The 24,762-nt window shown below is 38.0% G+C and overlaps 2 protein-coding genes across 9 annotated transcripts in view; one reads left to right on the top strand and one right to left on the bottom strand.

The window, feature by feature from the left end:
* The window catches only part of LOC311426675 (E3 ubiquitin-protein ligase NEDD4-like), a 141,958-nt gene extending 129,803 nt beyond the window's left edge, over positions 1-12,155 (top strand). For all 8 annotated transcript variants that reach the window (XM_084503210.1, XM_084503206.1, XM_084503205.1 and 5 more), the window contains 11 exons: positions 835-1,064; positions 2,444-2,565; positions 3,440-3,510; positions 4,781-4,876; positions 7,203-7,276; positions 8,043-8,103; positions 8,489-8,548; positions 9,101-9,208; positions 9,834-9,930; positions 10,542-10,614; positions 11,751-12,155. In XM_084503210.1, the coding sequence (XP_084359336.1) occupies positions 835-1,064; positions 2,444-2,565; positions 3,440-3,510; positions 4,781-4,876; positions 7,203-7,276; positions 8,043-8,103; positions 8,489-8,548; positions 9,101-9,208; positions 9,834-9,930; positions 10,542-10,614; positions 11,751-11,853 (1,095 nt within the window). In that variant the 3' untranslated portion in view covers positions 11,854-12,155. The remainder of the gene's footprint in view (positions 1-834; positions 1,065-2,443; positions 2,566-3,439; positions 3,511-4,780; positions 4,877-7,202; positions 7,277-8,042; positions 8,104-8,488; positions 8,549-9,100; positions 9,209-9,833; positions 9,931-10,541; positions 10,615-11,750) is intronic.
* A 1,182-nt stretch (positions 12,156-13,337) lies between these two features.
* LOC311426674 (alpha-protein kinase 2-like) overlaps positions 13,338-24,762 on the bottom strand; it is a 70,142-nt gene continuing 58,717 nt past the window's right edge. The window contains exons 12-13 of the transcript XR_014686965.1: positions 14,598-14,702; positions 13,338-13,518 (exon numbers count right to left, since the gene is read on the bottom strand). The gene's annotated coding sequence lies outside the window, so the exon portion shown is untranslated. The remainder of the gene's footprint in view (positions 13,519-14,597; positions 14,703-24,762) is intronic.

The following is a 24,762-nucleotide window of genomic DNA, read 5'->3' as shown; positions in this document are numbered from 1 at the left end:
AAGTTATTAGCATGCATGTGATATTGACTTGTAATTGACAGCAAACAGCCTTGGCAGCATCAACTCTAATATGAAGAGGGACTCACCAATGTCTTTATGGGATTGTTGATAGTTCCTTGAATTTGCACCTTGAGCTTGACTTGTGACTGTACACAATAAGTACTTTAATTGACAGGAAAAAGCAAACCTCCTGAAATGCTTGTTTCAAGTCAATTTTATCAGGAAAACTGTACCTGACTGTAAGGGTCATATTTATCTGTTCATCTTCTGCTTCTTTCTTCAAATACTTTACACAATTCTCTTCTGTCTTTTCTGAATTCGTCTCCCTGGGCTTTCATAATGGGTGTTAGTGTTCTCTTTTTTCGGACAGAAATTCTTAAATATTTTGGCAGTCCTGTTCTGCTTACATCTTGGCAATTCAATACTGTTTTATGTGTAGTACTGTTGGTGTTCTTAATGGTGAAACAGTTCTGGCCTTTACAGATATTTGAGTGAAAGGGTTGCATAAAGCTTGTGTGTTTTTTAACATGTTAAGCTAAAATGACCTTTAAATAGAGCGTGGTAATATCAACAGTTCTTACTTTTGTTGTTGTTGTTGCTTTTCTTGTTGTTTTCATTATTTTATCAAATATCATAGAAATCTCTGAACCCCACTAGTGGAACTTACCCAGTTCACCATAATGTATCAACCTGTGGACTTAGAGAGCATTGGAAAACAAGAATAAAGGAAACTTGGTACACTCAGATGTCTAATCTGTCCTTCAGTTTTAAGCGTACGATCAGTAATTTCCCTGAAGACTATTTATTGAGACTAACTGATTTCCTTTCACACAGGCCGATATACCAAATAGATTTGAGATGAAGCTACACAGAAATAATATTTTTGAGGAGTCCTACAGAAGAATCATGTCTGTGAAGAGACCTGATGTACTAAAAGCCAGGCTCTGGATTGAATTTGAGTCAGAAAAAGGACTTGACTATGGAGGCGTGGCCAGAGAATGGTTTTTTCTCTTGTCCAAGGAGATGTTCAACCCTTATTATGGTCTTTTTGAATATTCAGCAACGTAAGTATCCATTATAATATTCTCATTCGTAAGCGATATATGTTAGATTTTGAGTAAAATGGAAAGTTACATTGGAGAGTAGTCAGATCATCCTTCATGATACATGAATTTGTACTCCTATCAGTCAAATCTCTCTGTTCTGCATTATCATTTATCCTTTTCCAAGAAACTTTAAATTTGCTGTTGAAATCTCATAGAACATTCTTATTGCTAAAATAGTATTCGATGTTGCCTTGCTTGCAACAATAGTAGATTCCATTTTTGAAGCTAGCAATAGTAAGAGGATTGATGCTAGACAAGATGTTTTAATGTCCTCCCAGTGCATTTTAAAGCACCTGCCTTCCAGAATTAGTGTTCTTTGTAATTAGTTCATAAAACACCTTCTCATTTACATTTCAGTAGTCATACAGCACTGGCTTTGCATGAATTTAAATGTATTTTTGTCCAATTTTAAACCCCCTGAGTGTTGCATTAGTAAACAAGAGAGCAAGTCTCTTGCTTAAATTACATCTGTTTTGGTCTACTTATGTAATTCCACATTGTGCACTTAGCCACAGTAAGGATGGATTTCTTAATTGCCAGCAGCAGTTTTTATGTTTTCATGCCAATATCAAACTTGCTCCTTTCTTTAATGAGCATTGAATAAATTGTAAAGTAGATGAACAAAGGCTGTATAATGAGGGTTTTGTTGCATTTGTTTCTCAGAAAATACACGTTTTGTTTTTGGAGGAAAACATAGCTTACAGAATATTGACTAGTTCAGAATGCCTTTGTGTTAGTAGAATTCACTGGATAAACATTTGTTTTGAAATATTACTACTGCTTATGTGATAAAAATATCACTGCAATCACTTTAAAAACATTATTTTCATTCGAGGTTCAATTTGATGGAAAGGTGTATTTTAAATTGTAAGCATTCACTCTAGAGTGAGACTTCCTATCAACAGCAAAGACAAATAAAACTTTACTAGAGACAGCCTGTTTATAACTGATGTTTCTGGGAGTAGTATTTAATTAATTCTGGGAAATACATACACATCTGAAAATTAAACATTACCACTCATGGTTATTCATTAACTCGTTAATACAACATTTTATAGTTTTAAGTCCCATTGATTTTATTTAGATAATCAGAATATAAAATAGGATTTAGTTGGGATTTTTAGGAATCTATTAGTGTACTAGAAAGTTTGAAATAGAAATGTCTTGGGAAACTGGAAGTTACCAGCTTAGACTTTGCACACTCTTCCTATCTTAGCGGTTGAACCTGTTTTATTCAAAGAAAATATTCTGAACAATCTGTGTTTTGGATTTAGGATGAGAATAGTACTGATAACGCAATGATGGTTTCAATCTGCTTTTTTCTTTCCCCAAAATAGGGACAACTATACGCTTCAGATTAATCCTAATTCAGGTCTTTGTAATGAAGATCATCTTTCGTATTTTACATTTATTGGACGGGTTGCTGGTCTGGCAGTATATCATGGGAAGCTATTAGATGGTGAGTTACTATACTGTATTGCTAAGCTACTCTTACTGGATTTTTTTTTTAAATGAAATGAATCACTTCAATAATTCATATGCTTTAGAATGTAGTATATCTTGAAACAAAGTCTAAGAGATTAAAGTAATGGAACTGGAAGCTTTGGAAATTGCATTCCTGTTTTGAATGGTGATTTTGGTAAAATGATAGTGTCTTGCTCAACAAATATGTTTCATATAAAGTTTTGCTCCTCTGTCCACTCCTGTTAACCCTAGAGAATCTCCATTTTCAAATAATCTCTATCCTGAAGGAAAATCACTAAGTTTGTATCAGCAACTTACATGCAAACCAGCTGAAGCCAAAGCAGTTGCTTGTCAATTGCAGCCTGAATTTTTCTATAAAATTATTTCTCGTTGATTGAACGAGTTAATAAAACAATTGATTGAATGAGTAAATAAATTTTTGCTCAACTTTGAAATCCCAGAATATCCAAGCAAGCAACCATTATAAACTGCCTAGATGTTATTTAAAGACAGTGCAGCCCAACAACAGATGAAGCTCATGGTCCTGTTTTTCTAGTATCTCCTTTGAGAGAAGAATGGCGATTTTAAGTGGATTAGAGTATCTTGAGCGCAATTCTCTATCTTCAGTGTCTCTACCATGTAACTAACATTGGCATAATTCTTGTAATTGAAAAATTGGGCTTGCCAAGTCTAAATAAAAAATGGGTCTGCTGTGTTAACTTGAGCAGTTACAGCGCTGTTCCTTGCAGGATATTTCTTTCCCACAGACACAGTAAGAAATAGCGTGGTGTTTCATCCTTTAGCAGTCATATCTTTAGGTAAGGTGAGAATGCAGAATAGCAGAGGTAACGCTTTTCCCTCTGTTTTAGGCTTCTTCATCAGACCTTTTTACAAGATGATGTTGGGGAAACCAATAACTCTAAAAGACATGGAATCAGTGGTAAGATAACATTTGAAAGTTATCAGCATTAGTAATTATTTGATTTTTTTTTTTTCATCTGGGAAATATTATAAGAGCTAATAGTTCCAGTAAAGTGCATGGTGGAAAACACAAGGTTATGGTTTTAAGAACTTGAGAATGGTATGTGCGTATTTTTTTAATAAAACAAATATTCCCTGCCACATCAGCAGTTTCAGGACCAGTGCATTTAGAGCAGTTAGGGTTGAGGGAGAAGAGGCATGAATAGGCCAGTAAGAGACGCAATACAGAATGATTCGCGGTTGTGTTTTTGCCTTTTCCACTGAGTCAGCTGTCTCCCTGTTGTGAGGAACACTAGCAAGAGGTCCTGTTTTTCCCTTCTTCTTTTTTCCCTTCTTTTCATACTGTGGAGCAGGATGAGGTAGATGAAAGGACATAGTTCTGACCTGGTAGCATGGGAAGTTGTCCACCGTAGTGGAAGAAGGGGTTGCCAAATGATTAACGGTTTTACCCACAAAGAGACAATGAATGCAGCACTACTTATGCCCTGGTACAGGCTTTGGTTTTGTTCTCTGCACTTCATCGACTTCCACTTCTTCAACATGAATTGCAATCAAGTACTTTTGTGTTCATTGCTCCCTGGGAGAAAAAATAACTGCTTTATGAGTTAGTAATCTCTAACTTTGCATTTTAAAATGAAGGAGCACAACTAACAGGATTGTGCAGATGCCCAATCTAGACATGTGCACTCCACCAGTACTGAAATACAGTACACTTCAGATGTATACAATAGCTAACTGTAAAAGGTTTCCTTGAAGTTAGTAGTATGATACCCTTCTTGTCTTCTTAATGTTTTCTACATAATAAAGATACAGCCTGTTCAGGAATTTAGAGGGGATTTTTTATTCAGCAAATTTCAAGAGTTTTTAATAACAACAATATAATAGTAATTGTATAATATATTGTTGATGTAATGAAGCAGTACATAAATAGTGTTGAGAAGAACAGCTTTATCTAGAAGACATTCTCTAACCAATTAGTACAGTCAATCTATTGTATTGTATAATAGTTACACGTCAATTAAGGAGAGTTACGCATACCTAAAAATATAGCATCTAAAAAATGCAAATGAATAAGGTAATTCATCTTTACACTGCTTTACAGTAGCTATACAAATAAAAAGGTTCCCATCCTTCCAACCCCTTTGGAGTTTTTATTTGTTTATTTTAAAATTAAATTGCGTATTTAATGTTTATATATTCCAACTTTGCTTAATTTCAATCTCCTGTAGGACAGTGAATACTACAACTCTTTGAAGTGGATCCTGGAAAATGACCCTACAGAGCTGGATCTCATGTTTTGCATAGATGAGGAAAACTTCGGACAGGTATGTAAAGATTAACCCAAAAGTCTGTACATCCATCCTACTGGTTATTGCCAAAAGCCAGCATCACGTGCTTGTGGACCTGATCGGGACTGCTGAACGTTAATCTCATTATGGGCTTTGAGTATTAATCTCTCTTTCTCTGCTGCTGAGTTTTGTTTTTTTTTTGGCTGTGGTTGCTGTAAGTACTCAGGTGGCACTTGGAGGGGTAGGGGACAAGCGATGGCAGAGCCCATCTGTGGTGAGCTGAGGCCGCACATAACCTCAGAGAGGTCTTGGTGACAGACTGGCTACGTCTGTGAGCTTGGGGCCTGTCCATGAATGTGGGAAAAAATTAAGCGCAAGTTGTCTTTACCCATGACTAACACAAGCCATCTCCCCCACCTCTGTTGGGCCTGGAGAGGATGAGCAGCCACCAGCCAGCTGCCTGTGGTGCTCCAGAGGTCAGGCTATTTTCCCTGCAAGAGCTGTGGCTTGGCCACACTCCCCTGGTGGCTCCCTCAGGCACAGGAACCAGTTTGGCTCACCCTCATAAATGCTTGGAGGGTGAGGGACCTAACTGTTCTTCACCCTTCAGCAGGTTACACCTTTAAGCTTTCTTGCACAGTTGTGAGAACTGTAAAGTGTCTTTTGTAAAGTAAAATGAAAAGAAGGCATGTGAGGAGCAGCTGCGAGAACTGGGATTGTTTAGTCTGGAGGAAAGGAGGCTGAGGAGCTTGCAGCAAGGAGGGTGCCAGTCTTTTCTCAGGTGACAAGTGATAGGACGTGAGGAAAGAGCCTGAAGTTGTTCCACGGGAGGTTGAGATTTGATATCAGGAAGAATTTCTTCACAGAAAGGGTGGGGAACAGGCTCCCCAGGGAAGTGGTGGTTGCCACCCTGGTGGTTATTTAAGAGATGTGTGGTGTGGTGCTTAGGGACATGGTTTAGCAGTGGACTTAGTTGTGGTAGGTAATGGTTGGACTTGACGATCTTACAGGTCTTTTCCAGCTGAAATGATTCTATGATTTTTTATGAGCTATCTAAGGCTGGAGATGCCAACGAAGGAATTCTATTCTTGTCAAGAGCGATACGATGTCTTTCTGAAAAGCAGTAGAAGCTGGCTGAGAAGCAGACTGAAATACTTATAAGGAGTAATAAAGGTGTTACAGAATCTTTATTAGAAAATTGTCTCAGCTTAGGACTGTTTGGGGCCTATAGGTAAAGATGTTCTCAAAAGACAAAATAAATAGTAGAATGATAATCAGTGAAGTGCATGACGAGTGATGCATAATTTAAAAAAAAAAAAAAGTACATAAGTGTTTATGCTTTTGGGGAAACTTTACAAACTGCTTTTATAAATAGCTGCAGGTTGAGGCTCATAGATTTGTTTCTTAGCTTACCTTATTATATCTCTCTGCATGTTGTTTCTATCTATCAGGGGCTGCAGATTAAGTAATGGCATTTATGATTTCTTTTGTCGTGAATATAACATTTTTCCATGTTTTCATAGTATGTGTGGGGTTGTTGGGGAAGTTCCCGACAATAGCCAGAATATTTGACTTTCCTTCTCTCTTTTCCTTTAATGAAAAATGCTCCCAAGTGCCCATTCTTTTTAAAAAATGAAATCTTGTGCCTACAATGTATGTAAACACCGGGATCTGCATTCAGAAATATCCTTCCCCATAGCTGCACTACTGAGCACGTGGTTTGGTAGCTCTTTTATGTAAGCATTAACTGGTAAAAAAGTTAGCAACTTCTGGCTTTCATGGAACCTAAGTCTGCATTAATTCTGTTGAATTTCTGCTGATAAATTACTTTCACCAAAAATTGAATGTATTATTTGGTCTTGTAGTTTCTTGTGAACTATAATGAATCTATTTGTTTCTATCTTATGCTCATATGATGGTTATGCTCATCATTCTCAACAAATCTGCGTTTAAACATTTCTGTAATGCATTTTTCTACTTTGCTTATTTGTCCTTTTAACAGAAGAATTTCTCTCTGGATTTTAAATAGTATTTTTTTTTAAGCATTTTGAAGAATTAGAAGACATTTTTCTATCCTTATGAAAATGAAGTATGTGTTTTTTTTACCCAAATGAACCTGCTGTTCAGGACTAGAATTTTGAAAATAATTCATTCTTAAGAGTGATCATAGAATAATTTGTTCATAATGATGCCATCTTTAGATGTGGAATACTATGATGGCTCATTAGCTATTACAGTATAATAGTTTTCTAGTACTACTTGTAAAATGCTGCTCAAGGGCAGTGGATTTCATGAGAAACGTGTCCTGAAATAATGTCATCTTTTGTTGTTGTGTTTTTTTTTTTTCTTCTTTAAAATATAGACGTATCAAGTTGACCTGAAGCCAAATGGGTCAGAAATCATGGTAACAAATGAAAACAAAAGGGAATACATTGAGTAAGTATACATTTATGGAATTTATCCGGAGTGTAACAATACACAGTAGTACTGGTTTGAAATTCACCCTACTGTAATTATTGTAGTGCAATAAATCATCAGACATCCCTTTAAAAGAAAATCCTTTTGTTAACATAGTTTGTTTATACCTGATCCTTAGAAAGTTTAGATTTTAACCTTTATTGTTGTATGATTTAACTAATCAATGTAGTCTATGACGTAACAGGAAACAGTATCTTCTTGATGATGTGTAGACATGAGGAATATTCAAGAAGGGATGGTATTTCTCTGAATTATTATTATTGCAGACATCTACATCTAAATTACTCACTAATTACTCTAAGCTGAAACTTCACCCTTCACAACTGATGAAATTGTGAAAAAAATGGCACTTGTTGGATATAGTAATTATCATGTTAAAGCAGGCATATGAATTCAGCCTGCTTCTGTGCGTTGACTACACCGAAGTGCCTAGGGTTAACTATGTCAGCTTCGCAGAGCTCCTAATGGGAGTGAGTTTCTACCCTGGAATTTCATTTTTCCTGATGAACTGCTGTCACAGAATATAAAACAAGAATAAAGGCAGATCTGAACAGCAAACTAATTCTGGAGAAAAGAATGCAAATAGGATGTCTGTCTAATTTAGTTTTCTTAGCATCAAAGTATTGTTGGGAGATGCTTGAAGAGAAACGGAAACTGTTAAGGTTGCTAATTAAGTCTAAAGTCTTCTAATGAATGTGTTCATGTTTTTATTTAACTACTATAGTCTGGTCATCCAGTGGAGGTTTGTCAACAGAGTTCAAAAACAGATGAATGCTTTTTTGGAGGTAAAGTACTTTTTTTCCGTTCTACCCACATAATACATACATATTTTTATGCAGACTTCTCATATATCTGTATCTCATTAAGGGAGTGAGAAGCTTTGCATGACTGCACAAGTTCTGGAATGCTTACATATAATGGTTTCACATTTCTCCTTTTATAAGATTATTCTCTTTCAAGTTTAAATTACTTGAGTTTGAAATAATCTAGTGATTAATTTTTAAATTAGAGATTCATTAATACTCAGGAACCATGTATTTCATTTTCAAAATCCTTCTTTGTTGTATGTCATTTAATTAACTAGTGGCTTTCCCTGAAGCCAAGACCCATAGATAAAAAACTTAGTGTTACATATTGTACAAATATCACCCTTATTTTGCTTTCTCTTAGGGATTCACAGAACTTCTTCCTATTGACCTGATTAAAATTTTTGATGAAAATGAACTAGAGGTAAGTTTGTGTAACTGATGTCCAGAGGCAATAAACCAGATCAATCTCATTGCAAAAGATATGTTATATCCTGAAGTCTCTAGATCTTCAGTGAATTAGGAGACAAAGATGCTTTACTTATAGTGGGAAATGAGAACTTTTTCCCTAAAAAAAATAATAAACCTATTGATAAAGTAAAAGTACAAAAATATTATTTACTCAATGAGGTGATTAAGTATGTTCATATGTAAAGCATGCAAGTAACTTACTGAGTTAATGTTGTTATGCTTATACCCGTCATATTTTGAGCACAATACTATAAAAGATGCTGTCACGTGAAGCACACGTACTTCATATTGTACAGTGTTTCTCCAGGAAAGTGAGATATTCTTTGAGAACTCTCTTGAAGAGGAGCTCAGCTCTCCTTTATGTCTGCATTTATATTTGCACCACTTAGCTGTTTAAGAGGTCAGACAACAGAGGGAGAGCTTAATCTTGTTTTTCTGTTAAAGTGCACAGGATAATACTAATACCATCTTCAGTTAACACCCTAATGATTACTTCTGTATACAGTTACTGATGTGTGGCCTTGGCGATGTTGATGTTAATGATTGGAGGCAACACACAATCTACAAAAACGGTTACTGCCCAAACCATCCTGTTATCCAGTGGTTCTGGAAGGTAATACTCTCATCACATTTCACTTCTGTGGCTATTCCTAAAAGTCAAAGCTACCTTACTGTGTTGCAGTTTGTTTGTTTCTGCTTTTTTAAAATCATCGTCATGAAGATGCATGGTAAGCATGAAGACTATGTAATTGTACCAACAATCATTATGATATAGTGATGTTTCACTAACCCAAACAGTGTTATGGTCCTAAGAGATCCTGTCGTAGTGTAACACTGATTCTTCTTTGAAACTGCATTCCTCTGCCTGATGTTTAAGGTTTTTCTGCCATCTCTGTTTCTCTATTCTCCCTGCTAGGTATATTTATAAATTATCACATGCCACCAGGCAGGCACAGGTCATAGATTGGATGAAAAAGCAAGTCACCTCAAAGGTGAACAGCAGTTGTAGCTTCCAGCTGGTGCCAGGGTATTGTCTCTTTGTTGTGGCCTGAGGACAGTTGGAAAAGGATGCCTCTGTTTTAACCAGAGAAATGGCCTGCTACCTCTATGCTCCCCTTCAAAGTTACATGTCTGTTTATTACAGTCTAATACAAATAGATAATGCACTCAGGTTTGGGTTGGTTTTTGCTTAACAGCAACATGTACAACTGTGAAAGTGACTCTTTCTTTCTCAATAGGCTGTTTTACTGATGGATGCTGAAAAACGGATTCGATTACTGCAGTTTGTTACTGGGACGTCACGCGTGCCTATGAATGGATTTGCTGAACTTTATGGTAAGCTTCCTTTCAGCTGCCCACCCATTATGCTCACCTTTAGAATGACTATACAGACCGCTTCTGAACTTCCACAGGAAAGCCTGGGCATTAATGAATATAGGTATAGTCAACCTTTACTCCCACATAAGATTTCTTCTAGATTCCACCAGCCCTGGAGTATTTGAAAAGTAAAAGTTTTTGTGCACCATGGGTGTTGTGTAGACATTCTCCTTGCACAGGAATGAATCAACTCCCCAAAGAAGAGTTCAGCTATCAACAACAATAATATTCACAGCACATGAAGAAGAGGAGACTGCAAGTTTATCCAAGAATGCTATTTTTTTTTCCTGTGTTAATATTTGAGCTTATTTCATTGGCATTATACATATTCTATGCAAAGGTAGCTAGGTAAACTTAAGCTAACTATTTATTTGCAAATAAGTATCTGCACTCCTATTTACTTTAATGTAATTTTGATTGAGGGAATTTGTACCAGGTATTCTATACCAGTTGAAAACTTAGCCTTAAGGAAAACTTAATTTGTGCAAACATATAATTTTAAAAATAGCATTTAGGTAGTTTCTGTAATGTCCAGTAATTTAAATTTCCTATTTTTCATTTTCATCCAGGTTCAAATGGTCCTCAGCTGTTTACAATAGAGCAATGGGGAACTCCTGATAAACTGCCCAGAGCTCACACATGGTAAGTCATAAAAGCATAAAATTATTGCTTTTCTGTATTGTTATAGGGCCAGGAAAGGGGAGAGAGTGATGTCTGTGCCTATTTCAAATACATTTTAGCTTGGGACAATACCATGTGTGTGTGCATGTATTTATTAAAAGGCAAAGAAAAGTTAGTACTTACATGCTGACACAGTTGCAGAATGTGTTCCAGGAAGTAGCAAGGTTCAACTTCAGTAGCTTGCCATTGCTTCTGACAGTCTCTGAAGAAGGCTTGGTTTAGCCTTCACATGCACACATGAAAGATAAAAGCCTCTGTTAATAAAGTAGTTGTAGGTGTTCTGCAATAAATGTAGGTAAAGGAATCCACAAGAAACTCATTACAGCTTAGCCTTTTTGATAATAATTTTTAAATGGTATTTTAATTTACTCTAAGTAACCCTTGCAACTCTGGACATTTCTTCTGATAACTGTTTTTGCACTAAAATGCATGTTAGAAGAGCTAGCTTTTCCCCATAGGCTTTCTAAGGTAAATTTAGAAAAGCTAGTGTTTAGAACATGGCACTCTTTCAGTAAAGAGAGAGTTATAGAATAAAAAATATTAAGAAAATATTATATATATATAATTAGTAAAATATTTATATTTATATTTATTTAATAATTATATTTAAAAAAATAAGAAAAAATGCATTCCAAAAAATCAACTCTCATCTCAGTTACCTGTTAAATTGTACATGACTTTTTAAAGAGCTTCTTTGGAGTTTTTAATATTATTTTTCAGAACATCTTTTCTAATTCCTAGGAAAACAGACTTTTGACAGGTTGACAAAAGCTGAAATATTTTCAATCTAACAATTATTTTTTAATCTTTTTTTTTTTTTTTATGGGGGAAGGTAGGGAGGGCATTAACAACTTCCCATTTTCAGTTCTGGAAAGAAAAAATGTAGTTATTTCTGAAAACTCATCACAGCACAGGCACAATTGTCTTCAGATGCTATAATCAGGGAACACCAAGCATCAGTTATATTTGCAGAGGATACTGCAGAGATTGTGTGTGTTTGGTCAAAAACATATGGTCCATTATTAAGGCCCCCTTTTCTATTTCTTCAAAATCTCATATGTTTTTCAATGGATTTTTTTTTTCCTTCTGAATTTCAGCTTTAATCGCCTTGACTTACCTCTTTATGAATCTTTTGAAGATTTGCGAGAGAAGCTACTTATGGCAGTTGAAAACGCTCAAGGATTTGAAGGAGTGGATTAAAACAAATACTTTTTTCCCCCCATTCAAGCAAGTTCTGCTGCACTTTTGCATTTGCCTAACGGACTCTTGAGTGACTATGGCAGAACAGTTGCACAACGTTGGTTCATGGAGCAAACCCTTCGACAGTGCAGTTGCCTAAATCCAGAATTTTGAACTATAACCTGTGGATGGCTTTTTGATGTTTCCACAGCAGATTACCAACTGGTTAACTTGTACTCTGATTACATTTCAGCAGGACTTACTCTATTTATGTTGTGCCTCTGTAGGCAAAGCCCTTAATAAATATTTTACATAATTTCTAATGACAATGAATGGAATTAATCATTTTACAGGTATAGTATTACAACTCATGTTTACTTTTTAATTCATTTAGACATTTTCAGATTATATTTCATTACAATTAAATATCATGTACTTGGAAAAAAATGAGCATTTTTCTTAATTTCATACAAGACTTGATGCCAGTGTCCTTTTTTCAAAGCACATGTGCACATGTTGAGCCTTGTGTTCCCAAACCATTAAGAAAATAGGAGAAAGCTATGTTGGGAATTTTCTCTATATTGGCTACATCAAGAGTAACTCTTTTCATTGAGCATATAAATATTTTTCCGTATCCAGAAAATGTATGGATTCAATGTTGCATTTTTGTATAAATAATAGAATAGTTATGAGTCAAGAGAGAATCATAGCATGCCAAATCTCATGTTCAATGAAAAAATTGCCTCATTATTCCTTGATAATATTTACATGTACTATAAAACATTTTGGGGTAGGGTTGGCATTAATCATTTTAGGAAAATATGCTTAACCCTGTCATTATCTTTGTATAGTGATTCTTTTATTATTTTTTCCTCTTTACTGTTTGCAATGGAGGCATTTTGAAAGAAACCTGGCACTATGTGATTTGGCACTACAGAAAACAGATCTGTTTTGTCTCCTGTTTGTAAGCATTTGCTAATGATATCTAAATAACAATTTTTTTTGTTTGTTTCTAACTGCACCAACTCTAAAGGCACTTTATGTAACACATGGAAGTCATATCTGTTTTTTATCATAAACATTAATGTGATTATATTCCTTCTCACTGCACATGTCTTTCTGGTGCAATATCTATCAATTGTGAATCTGGCTGCTGCTGATGTATAAAAGAAAAAAACAGATATAGAGCTGAGCCTGCAGACATGTTCCTCAGCAATTGTTTTTGTGATTTATTTTTTACTTAATCACAAAGATTTATTTAATATACACTATCTATCTAATCAGTTTTGTTACCTATGACATGTTGCATGCTTAAACTATAATGTCTGAGTTGCATCTCTTGTGTGATGGATTAAAAGTGAAAGATTTGTATTTGATCCACTGTAGTTAAATGGTTACAGTATTACTACAGTAGGTTTGAAGGGATGGCTTCATCAATTTGATGATCTTCAGTTTTCTAAGTTTAGTCCACGTACTTACTACGCATAGGATTTTTCCCCAAGAGCCCATCTAATGCTTTATGAGACAAGATGATACCACAATGTAAAAAACAAATCTTCACCTTGTTGCCAACAGTGGTGGCCTTACCTGCTTCACAGCTCCCACTGGCAAGTACAGTCCAGCGCTGACAATAAGTAGCCACGGTCCAGAAACTTCAGCATGTTAACACTTTGGCTAAAAAGGCTACTGGAAAGAAGACAACAGTAATTAACATTCAGCAAATCTGTACATACTAGCAAAAATTTTGAAAAGCTAATAGATGCGTGATTTTTTATTATTATTGAACACAAGATTAATTTTGTATTAAATGTTTTCTGACATTCCTTTCTGAATTGTTACATTTTAATGAGCAGAAAACCTTGAATGAGACAGAAACGTACTGCATCTGAGTAGACAGAGAAACACTATACTGATCATTTACTGTGGGGAAGATTGAGAGAATGGGGTAAAGTGATCTTCTATATGCTAAGCACTACTAGTTATAACACAGATGCCCTTAAGGGAAATGTCACACTCCAAAATCATTTTTCTTTCTGTGTTTACCTGGAGGATTTTGTATGGTTGGAGGTCATCTTCTATGAGAGGTTTTCTAATACCTTAATAATAATTTCTAAAGTCCTTCCAAACAATAGAGTTACCTAGTCCAGGTGAACTTAACAGTAAGCCAGCTCATTACTTTTGGGTGTCCAAGTTAGCTGTGCTATTACCACACACCACCACATTTTGCCTGTACAGAAGCAGCTTTATATAATGCAGCTTCTGTCACTACAGTAACATTGTCCTTTTCTTGTTGGGATGCAGGAGTAATCCAGATTTGGCATTCACTAATGAGCATAACTACTTGTTAGAAAATCTGAAGGGAATTGCTCAGCCCAGTCCCTTGCTGCATAAAGCTTTTGTGTTGAACAGCAGAAGCCTCCCTGTTAGCTACAGCAACTGCTGTTATGGACAGGTTATAAGAATGCCACTCTTGACTTCGTCTGGTTTTCATGTATCAGGGAAGTTAAGAGATGTAACCCCTACTGAAACGTACTATAGCCACACAACTCAGATTCTGTTATCAATGGCTATCTTGATAGCTAACCCAAAGGGCAGATATGCCCTTCACATCAGCCAAAAAGCTAAGATCTTCTATACTAGGACAAAACCCAGGAAATTATCTCTAGTTTTGCAACAGACTACATGAGGCTAAGTAACTGGCATGAGCTGTACAAGGCAGCAGCTGCAGAAGAAATTGCCCCCAACCCTTTAATATAAGGACTTACCACTCTTTCTGAGGTCCTGAGCAGGATCTGAGCTTTTATCTTCTGACACTCTAGCCACCTAGCAATCCTTCTGGAGCTCCTGAAGTAGCGTTTGAAGGAATCTTTCTAGGAAAAAAGGTAGCGAAATGTCAGTTGGTTACAATTTGAAGTAAAACACAAAGCAACTACCATAGTTTTGTGCCTTTCTTAACACAGTATTCAGTTTAGCCCAAAGCCAATTTGGTCACTATTTAGAGTATAGGGTCTGTAGCTGTCACCTCCTCTTCTCATCAAGGCTTATAGTTTTGAGCCTTGTAAGGCTGTACTTAACATACACTGTACTATCACAGTAACTCCAGCTTCCAGGCCTCAGTGCTGGAAGTTGCTTTCTGTTTTTCGGTCCTAAGATAGATGAAACTTGGAGTGGGAGCTTTTATCATCTCATTTCCATCTCTCTCACTCAGACCCCTCGCTGGTTTCTGAGTGCAAGGAGCACGCTAGCCTCAAGCACGTTCAGATAAACGCTGCCACAAGCACTAGCCCTGCACCGCAGCCCCAGAAGGGCAGCACTCACTGCGTGTGCCCAGCCCCTCTAGGTGCTTGGCTGGAGCACTGCACGTGCCACCAGTGGGCCAGGAATTGGGAAAGCTAGCGAGGGAAAGCTGGATAGTTGGACTGCATTTGTCAGAGTTAAAAGAAGTCATCATACCTATCTGAGGGCAAGGGCTAATCATTATATGTGTAGTAGAAAAGAGGTAGATTACCACATTAATTTCCTTCTTTTGTATAAAAAAGCTTTTCCTTTTGTATCTAAAACTACAGCAACAAAGAAAAGCCTGCAGTCTTCAGGCATCTCTTACGATGTTGCACTAAGAAGCAATGCATAGTTACAATGCACAGGAAACTTACAGAACTGGAATCTAACCATATTAATGTTACATACCTAGCACGTCTGTCCTACTGCACATAGAACCTCCTTAGATACATAACACTGTCATCAATGCAAGCCGTAGTTAGTCTGTTTATGTACACACCTCTCACGTTCTGTTCATCCACATGAGCTGCCACTTACATGTTCTTGGTTCCCCCCTTTTCCATACAATTTTCACATACTTTGCTCTTTTTTTCTTAACAATTTTGTATATATGTATGTAAAAATATGCACAGTATGTACCCACATACAACAGTACATATGCGTTGCGTTTTTGTACTTTAATCTGTTCTGTTGAATTGAAAGCAGCTCGTGAGCACCCTCTCTGCTACAGCAGTAGCGCAACCACATAGAAGTGAACGGGTTATGATTCTCAAAACCCAAATGCAAAACTCCAGAAAATGATGTTGCTATGTTCCACGTCTGTGAACCTAAAATTCAGACTTAAAACTGAGATAATTTATATCTCCAAACATGCAGAAAGCGTCAAACATTCCAGATTAAATTCACACTGTTTAATATTTTTGTAAGAATTGCCTCACACTAGAAGGCTATTCAAATTTACACCAGACTACTTAAAATTGATTTTAAAATGCTACTTATAAATAATGCTAATTTTCACAATTAATACAGCTTTAAACTGTGGTTGGATTTGATACACTGTGGAGAAAGGTTTTGTTTAAGGACAAAAAAAAAACATTTTTTCCATTTATTTTCTGAAAAGAAATGAATGAAATTGTAGTTTGTTTTTCCTGACAGCAGAAGCTCAATGTGACAAAATGAAGTTGTTGTAATGAAATGATGCAACTTAATTAAATATTTAATAAAGAACTATGGAAGTTACAACATTTTATACTTCAAATATATTTTTGTCTAGTTGAACCTTTGTTTTATTTAAAAAAATTGACTGCTGGAAGACATTCTCACCCTGGGAGATGGTTCCGGGAGCCTATCTGTAGTCACATCTGTACCTGATTTAATTCCTAAATGGTTAAAAGCACCATCCATTTATTTCAGCTTCTGTAAAAGTGGTTCCCAAATTTTTCTGTGATCCTCAACGTTCCCACAAAACGGATGCATATAGGGTTTTCAGGTGTGTAAGGTGAAACTGAAAAATGTTTACAGTGGCTACTGGTCAGTCACTGGCACACAACCACCTTCAGAAGGCACCATCCAAGGGAATTTCTCTATCTATAAGGATTTGAACAACTAGTACAAGCCAGTGATTATGTAGTGTTCTTTAAAGACTAAATACAAAACTGGTATCTTTCCCAACTTTTTATTGGTATCCCCTCTGTTGCGTCACTATTTATGTTACAGGAACAGAAACCCTCCATCGAAACACCACAACCAAGAAGGCTGTTCTCAAATTATCTAATTCTGCAGAGACCAGGCAAGCAGCATGCCTGCAAGCTTTTCCTGTTTAAGCCACATACAAAATAAAAACACAGATGCTACTATTTCTGCTGCATATTCATATGCTTACAACAGAACTTTCTGCACCCCACTATAATATCTGTATTACAGAAAACAGTACAGACGAACAACCTCATAGACTGACAGAAGCTGAGTTTTACAATGCAAGTCTTCACATTTCAGTGCCCTCACCAACAGCGATGGAACCCACGTTGCCTTTTTTGCTACTCAGGGTGGCCGTCTTGTTTGTAACCAAGGCATGGTTTGACTTAACAGTTCGCCTTAGGTATACAGAATTTTCCTCCTCAGCTTGCTTGTCTTCCTATCAGCACTCAAGAGAGATGTGGCTGCACTAAGCTGCCTATTAGTCTTAAACACAAAACCAGAACGTAAATTAACACTCACGGATTCTCTATGCATTAAGAACAGCCTACAAGAGATACAGATGTGATGTGCCTAATACACCTCAAGGGTCATGAGCATTTTTGTGCAGCTACCCTTGGATGCCATTTGCTAAACAACAAACCACCACCGCTACAACCACCCCATCGGCTTCAGCAAGTGTCTGGGAACTGGGAGAGGAATGAGGGCAAGCAAGGTGACTAGGCAAACAAGTACATCTCAATATGACCCAGAAACACCACGTCATCAGAAATCGTGGTCATCTTGCCAACAGATGGCAATGCCTGTAACGAATCAAGTTACTCAGAGCTCACCGATGTCGCCATATGACTACTGAAAAGACACCAAACCCCTGGATGATTCAGCCTATTAAGTTTTGCAGCGGAGCTATTCCTTGCATGTGCACATGTGTGGTATTGGATACACCATCTCAACTCACAATCGTAGCATGACTTAGTCTGCTTTAATAATTAATGCAGTAATCTCTGAGCTGTGCCAACAATGCAGTTCAGAAAGCCAAAACAGACAAGCTTCTGCTTACAGGCTGACGGCGTTGATTACTGACTCCTTCATGCTGAGAGCGCAAATTGCTTTACACTAATTCTCTGGTTTCATAACTTGGACTGTGCACAACATGTTCCTGACCCTAGAGCAGCAACTAATTCATTTTGTATAAACACTGCTTGTGCCCGTCTGTCTTCTCCTCCCTTGGGCAGAGGTTTCTCAAAGATTTCCCCATCTCCTCCCCTTTGTTCCAGCCTCCACTTCTTCCTGGGCTGGAGCAGCCAGGTGGCATGTTTCAAAGTGCATGCCATCGACTAACAGCGCATCCTCCCAACTCAGCTGTAGCAGGAGCACACACCTTAGCACTGGAAAGTGAAGACCTACATGTGATGCTGAAACACAGGACTAACCAGGGCTCTTTACAACAAAGATTTAAAAATAACCCAACAAAGACCACCACAACATACACGTCTTTTCCAGTGATACCTACTTGTGTTAATGTTTCAGCACAGTTACATCCAGGAGGTTTAAAAAAAAACAAGACAACAAGACTTCATTTGTTTCTAATTGGAAATGAAAATTCATCTGTGGAAGCCTTCCGATGAGAAGGACCTGGGGGTGTTGGTTGATGAAAAACTCAGCATGAGCCAGCAACGTGTGCTTGCAGCCCAGAAAGCCAACCATATCCCGGGCTGCATCCGAAGCAGCACGGCCAGCAGGACAAGGGAGGGGATTCTCCCCCTCTGCCCTGCTCTTTTGAGACCCCAGCTGTTCCCCCCAGACCATTCTGTGGTGGAGCTTTCTCAGTGGCTGACGATGTCTCTGCAAATCCTTAGTCTATGGCATTTCCCTACTTCTAGCAAGGTTTTGCTATTCTTTAAAAACAAGCAAACCACAACAGCATGTTACTGCATTAGCACCTGAAATCCGTGCCCACGTACGACCAATGCGCCACAGCCACCCCTAGGAGACGCTGCAGTCGCTGTATCAGCAGCGGGGACATGCTCATGAGGACATGCTCACCCTGACACCTGGTTCTTTGCTACCCTGACACTTCCTATCCTAACAGCAAATTCCTAAACTAGCAAACTTAATTCCTTTAACAAATACAAACCAACAACACTTTCTGTCATAATAAAAACAATCATACCAGATCAAGTTAGACTTGGTTAACAGCCTGCCCAAACAATAGAAATGCAGGACAAACAGCAGTGCTTCCAGCAAATTTACTTTCAAAACACGAGTAACATACAGCTCAAGGACCTACCACAGCAGAAATGGTTCTTTTTTTGTGGTTGTTGGAAACCTGGCATATAAATAACTAGATATGTATTTGGATGTCAGCACATTCCCCTACCTCTGCCTCACTGAACACTCCTCAAGTAAGGGACTGATTGCTATGAGGCCATGGCAAGAAAACATGGATGCAAACGGCCTCTGGAGGTGGTTCCCTCGAGTGGAAGCCAGCCCTAGTTCTGGATCCAGCCAAGGGAAGAAAAGCGACAAGAAGCATGGTCATATTTACGTCACTGGTGACAATCTGAGCAAAGTCCATCACCTCTGCAGGCTGGCACAGAACTTCTGGTAACGTTTAGAGCTGCCTACTGGTGCAAACGTAGGCCGTCTGATAGAAACAACCGTACGTGTGGAGTTAAACAGCACACCTCAGCTTCCGGGGAAGCTAGAGGAAAAAGAGGGCATGCGAGTGCCGGATGACAGCACCAGGCACCCACTGCCACAATGGCATTAACTCCATCTTACTGTGCTTGGCCACTTCATCTGCTCTGCAGAATGGCTGGAGGGGCAGACCCTGTGTTAAGGCCCAGAAATACATTATGGCTATGGAAACATTAATTAGGTAGGGATAACATAACAGAGCAATTCTCAACGTGGAAGTTACAGTTGCTGTCTAAGACTTGCAGTTAAGAGTTGTATTTAATGAGTATTTGGGCATTCAAAACATTCTGGCAGTCACAAAAGGCAGACATTTCTTTTAAAAAATCTGTCCTGTGCTCTCTTCTCAAAGCTAGCCTCTTTACTGTTTCAGCAATCTTGAGTGTTTTAAATTGAGCTGAATTTGATGCTTTTCTTTCATTCCAGGATTGACTCTACATAAACCCACTATCATTTATATTCATACATAATAATATCATGAGAAAGAAACCCAGGGTTCACTATGGTAACCCAACAGGAAATGCTCCTGTATCAAACCTCTCTGATACAAGGATCACAATGATAAATAATCTCGACAATTACTCTTGGCTATTTTCCCCTTTGATTACAGAGCCTTGACCAAATTAAACTTATTCTTGCTTAAATGCACCTGCTATTTTCACCCAACTTACTTTCTGCTATTTGCTCTGGGTTTCACTAGCTTAACTGATTAGACTTTAGTTTGAAGTGCAGTGGAATATAAAATTAAGATATAATCATCAAAAATATACTGCTCTGTATCTACTCACTTCTACTCTGTACATTGTACCTTAACACTACAAATACACTATCAATGCTTTTTACATTAAGTTTCAGAGCATTTTCCTCTTTGACAATTCTCTAGCAGTAGTGTATAACAATGCGACCACATAAAAATTCTGTGCCTCTAGTTATTCAATATATTTTCAAATTTCTAAGTATTCTGATCACTTGCACAATGCTTTGCTAAATAATTTGGAAGCTGGTTCAAACATCTACGATTTCCAGCAAGTTTCACTATGAAAGCAAAGAGGAAGATGACAGCCACCTTTCTAGCAACTGGATTTTCCACTAGCCAAGTCCAGATCCATTGGGGTATGCAGTATTCTTGCTCCATGAGTTACAAGACCTGAACAGGAGACAGACCTGTGTTTGATCTGCAGGACATTCAATGTTGTGCCTTGATAGACTACTTTACAACCAAACAGTAAGCTGAGGACCTTGCAAAGAAGTTACTGGGTAACGCACAGTGGCTGTAAGTGACAAAGGTACCTCATTTTCCTAAGCACAGTGCAGGAGAAGGCTCCTCTCGATGGCTGCTCTGCAACCCAGTTGCCCTTGACCAGCGTGCAGAGGAGCATCTGCAGTGCCACTGGCTTTGTGGAAACCAAAACTGGTTTCTGAGTTAGGTCCCCAAAACAAGACTGTGACTATCAAATGGGCAAGGATGTATACTAACAGAGAACAATCAGGTTAACCATGCAATTTTAAATTTAATTTTTGTCCAGCTTGAACCTGATAAATTTGAAAATCTCCTTTGAACCTGAATACAGTGAGCTTGACCTCATGGAGTGCTGAATGCACTCAGAGTTACGAGAAATTCAGCTGTAATGCCCATTTATACAGGCATGTGGGCAATCACCACTGCCTCAAGCTACTGCAAGCAACCCAGTGTCAGCAAAGACACAGTAACATTGCACATAGCCCAGATACGACCATAACAGTTGTACTCTGGTTTCCAGCAATATTGTACTATCTAGTCTTACCAGACGAAGCTAGTACAGATACAACTGCAGAAGTTATAACCACAATTTCACTTTTGCTGTGCGTGTGCATAAACAGTGGGAAAAACCTGGGGCTTCTGCTTGTTCTGCAAATTTGCACTAATTACTTGCCCCACTTTGTCACTTTTTCAGGCTCACTATGTGCCGCAGCGTGGGTGGAAACATACACATCTCAGTGCCATAGGGGGTTCTGTACAGGCTTCCGAGCCTTCCTCCAGATTGCAGTAAACTATTTCTATTCCACAGATATCTATCACGTCTGGATTAGCTAGAGTACATGACCTCCCTTTGAAATCAGTTTTTAAACAAAAGGCAAAACTTTGAACCTTGGGCTAAAGTTAAAGAATAACAGTGCTGGACACTAGATCAATACCTGGCAAATATTAGTTGCATGCAGTGGACAGGTGCCTCTCTGCTGTACTTCTCACTATTTCGGTATGCTAATGCAGAATGCACCCTTAGGTTTAAGGGTTTCTTTACACAAAGAAAAATTTTAAAAAACATTCTGAAGCAACTAGGGACTAATAGTTGGTGCTAACCTAGTGATCTCTTTCCTCTGCAGTCCATCTGGAGCATAGAACTGAGTGTTACCTGACCACTAACAACCTTTTCTGTCTTCTACCATCTCAGTCACTTCTTATGTCCCAGTGCTTTATTTCCATGAAAAACAGCTGTTAAGAATACTACCAAGTTTTAAACAGCTCTGATTCCTACTCAAACATGCAGATAGTTCCCTGTGATTATTTAATAATGATTTAAATAGAAATCACGGTAACATTTTGTTATCTCAATGACTTGTTACAACATACACATCTCAGACTGTATTTCTCAACTGTGCTTCCATGTTAAAAAAAAAAAAGCACGCAGTCCAAATCATGGGTTTTTTTCTTCTTTTATAACAGATTTGACTATTTGACTGTGAGTTGGGAAACATCTTCCTTTTGCTCCTTTCTGCCTTTTATCTTTTAACAACTGTACCATCCCTAACGAGCAATGAGAAGAGTTTGCCAGTCACTCAGTATTTGGTGAGGATTAGTCCAAGAAAGAGGCAGGTACTGCTCCATTACAGGGAAGCAGCCCAACACAAATCAAAGCGTTCCTCAGACCTGGATTTGACAAGTGCTCTCTTGCATTTTCAGTCTCTATGCAGCAGCAGCACATGCACTACAAGAGGTGCAGAGGTGCTGTACAGCAGCTGCTGCTAGCTGCAGTTTGGCAGTGTACTGGCATAAAGAACAACCAGAACTGGCGTAAAGAACCCCAGAAAGAGAAAATCTGTTATGTGGCAAAAACAGTCTTCCAACAGCATCAGCAAATCTAGCTTAGTATTTTCTGACTTCTGGTGATAAAAACATGACTTTCCATCCCCTGCAGTTGTAAGCACAGAGCCAGACTTTGCTCTGAGCAATACTGATAGGAACATTCCCTCCAATTTCATTCCAAAAAACGTGTTTTCTTAACATTACCTTACACTTCCACAGCTCTCACTTGGCTCTACACAAAAAGGAAGGGATGAAGAAACAGTGTCACAACCACGCCTGAGCTTCTTTTAGCCCACATTGAAGGTCTGCAGATACTGCATCCCTGCTCCTGCCCCTTTGTTCACAGTACCAAAACAAAGTTTATCACTAATATCTAACCTTGGCGGAAAGAAAAAGAATAGATGGAAGCAATTAAAAGCACTTCAGAGGGTATTTGTGATATATTCATTGCAGTTGAGGAAGTGACAGTTTCTTACATTTTGTATCCAGTGCTAGTTCAATCTACAGCAACTTTTACACAAGTATTTCTGGTACAAGTGCACACATCTGTCTCCCAGGAAAAGAAATGAGGCTACATACGGAGCTTTTTAAAAAACAAACAAACAAACAAACAAACAAAAACAACCATCAGGATGGCTAGAATAAGCAGTACTTCACATCAAGCTGCACTTAGAAGGGAAGCAAATACAGTATTCAGAGGTCTTTATGCCTACTGCAAGCACAAATGAGAGTTACCTTAGAAAATCCAGAGCATGTTCAATCTTAACAATATCTAGCAACAACATCAGCATGAGTGACATTTAAAAGAGAAAACTAAGACTCATTTGACTGTCACAGAAACTTCAAATTATTCTGCTAAAGTAACTGTCGTCATGTTTTCGTGTTCGATTGTCAGTAAGAAAAAAAAATGCCTTTTTTTTTTTCTTCTAAGGCCAGTGTATATACACACATATATCCATACCACCTCTTATCTGTGCCATAGGCATCTGTTTAAATATCTTTGTTTGAGCCGATCTGTCCATACACCAAAGGACAGGAGTCCAATGACCAGTCAGTCAGCCCACCTGGTCATCCGCTGAGTAGCTTGTTTGTCCTGGTTACTGATCTCTATTGGTGGGGCTAAAAACACCCAAGAACCTCAAACCGGGGAATCAGTAAAATCCTGTTGCATCCTGCAATGATATCCTGAAATCTATTGAAAGTTTCCTGTGTACTTTTGAGGAACTCCAGAGACTGAACTGACGACAACTGTCTCCACTCCCCATTTTGTTTCCTCTCCTATAGGTTGACATTTTGTTATATGAAGACTTTCCCCTTTGTCTCATGTCAGCCTCAGTTTCCTAAAAGTTTGTTAAATGTCTTGCAAATCCAAAAAAAAAAAAAAAAAAAAAAAGTATCAAGCGACTTTCCCTTCCCTACATGCCATGGCATCTCTTACATTTGAGGTGCATGGTTTTCTTCTTTACAAGAGCAGAAAGCATTCCAACTCCTTCCCAGCATCAGCTTATCCCTCACCACAAAACTTCTGTGATTTATTATATTGTCAGACATCTCAGACTACACATGTACACATGTTCCTAGAAGCAAAGTGGATCGCCTTCCTCCCCACTGTTTCTAGTCAATCTAAAACTGTAACAAGTAAGTAATCAGCACGATCAATGAAATGCAAAATCACAGGTCTGATTTTTCCACGAAAAGATCCTCAGGAACCCCCACCAGCTTTGTTGGGATAATCACACGAAATCAGATGCTACTTGGTATGTGCAAGAATACAATACCCGGAAAATGGATTAAAATGGATTCCTAATTTGCTGGAATAATATACCTGGACAAGGACAATCTCTCAGCAGAAGTTCAAGCAGACATGGAGCTACCTTGAGTTCCACATGTATCATCCCACTTTGAGGTTTCAGCTTATTACAGCAACTACTAAGCAGCTGTTATGGCTAACGAAACACTCTTGCCTATAAGTATATTGCTCAGAAACCATTTCAATGCAGTTTACATCTCTTTTGTGTTCCCAAAAGCTATTAATAAACACCACCAACAAAAAAAGTTTAGCTCAATAGTCAGCAAGTCAGGCACCAAGACTCACAGATTTAAAGTAGATCAAGTGCAAGATGAGACAATATTTTATCTCCAAGTATTCTGAGCATTCATAAAGCATACAATGGCGTTTATGTAACAAAAGAGAA

Source organism: Aythya ferina (assembly GCF_964211825.1).
Source record: "Aythya ferina genome assembly, chromosome: Z".
Classification (NCBI taxonomy): Eukaryota; Metazoa; Chordata; class Aves; order Anseriformes; family Anatidae; genus Aythya; species Aythya ferina.
This window is presented reverse-complemented; position numbering and strand designations above follow the sequence as displayed.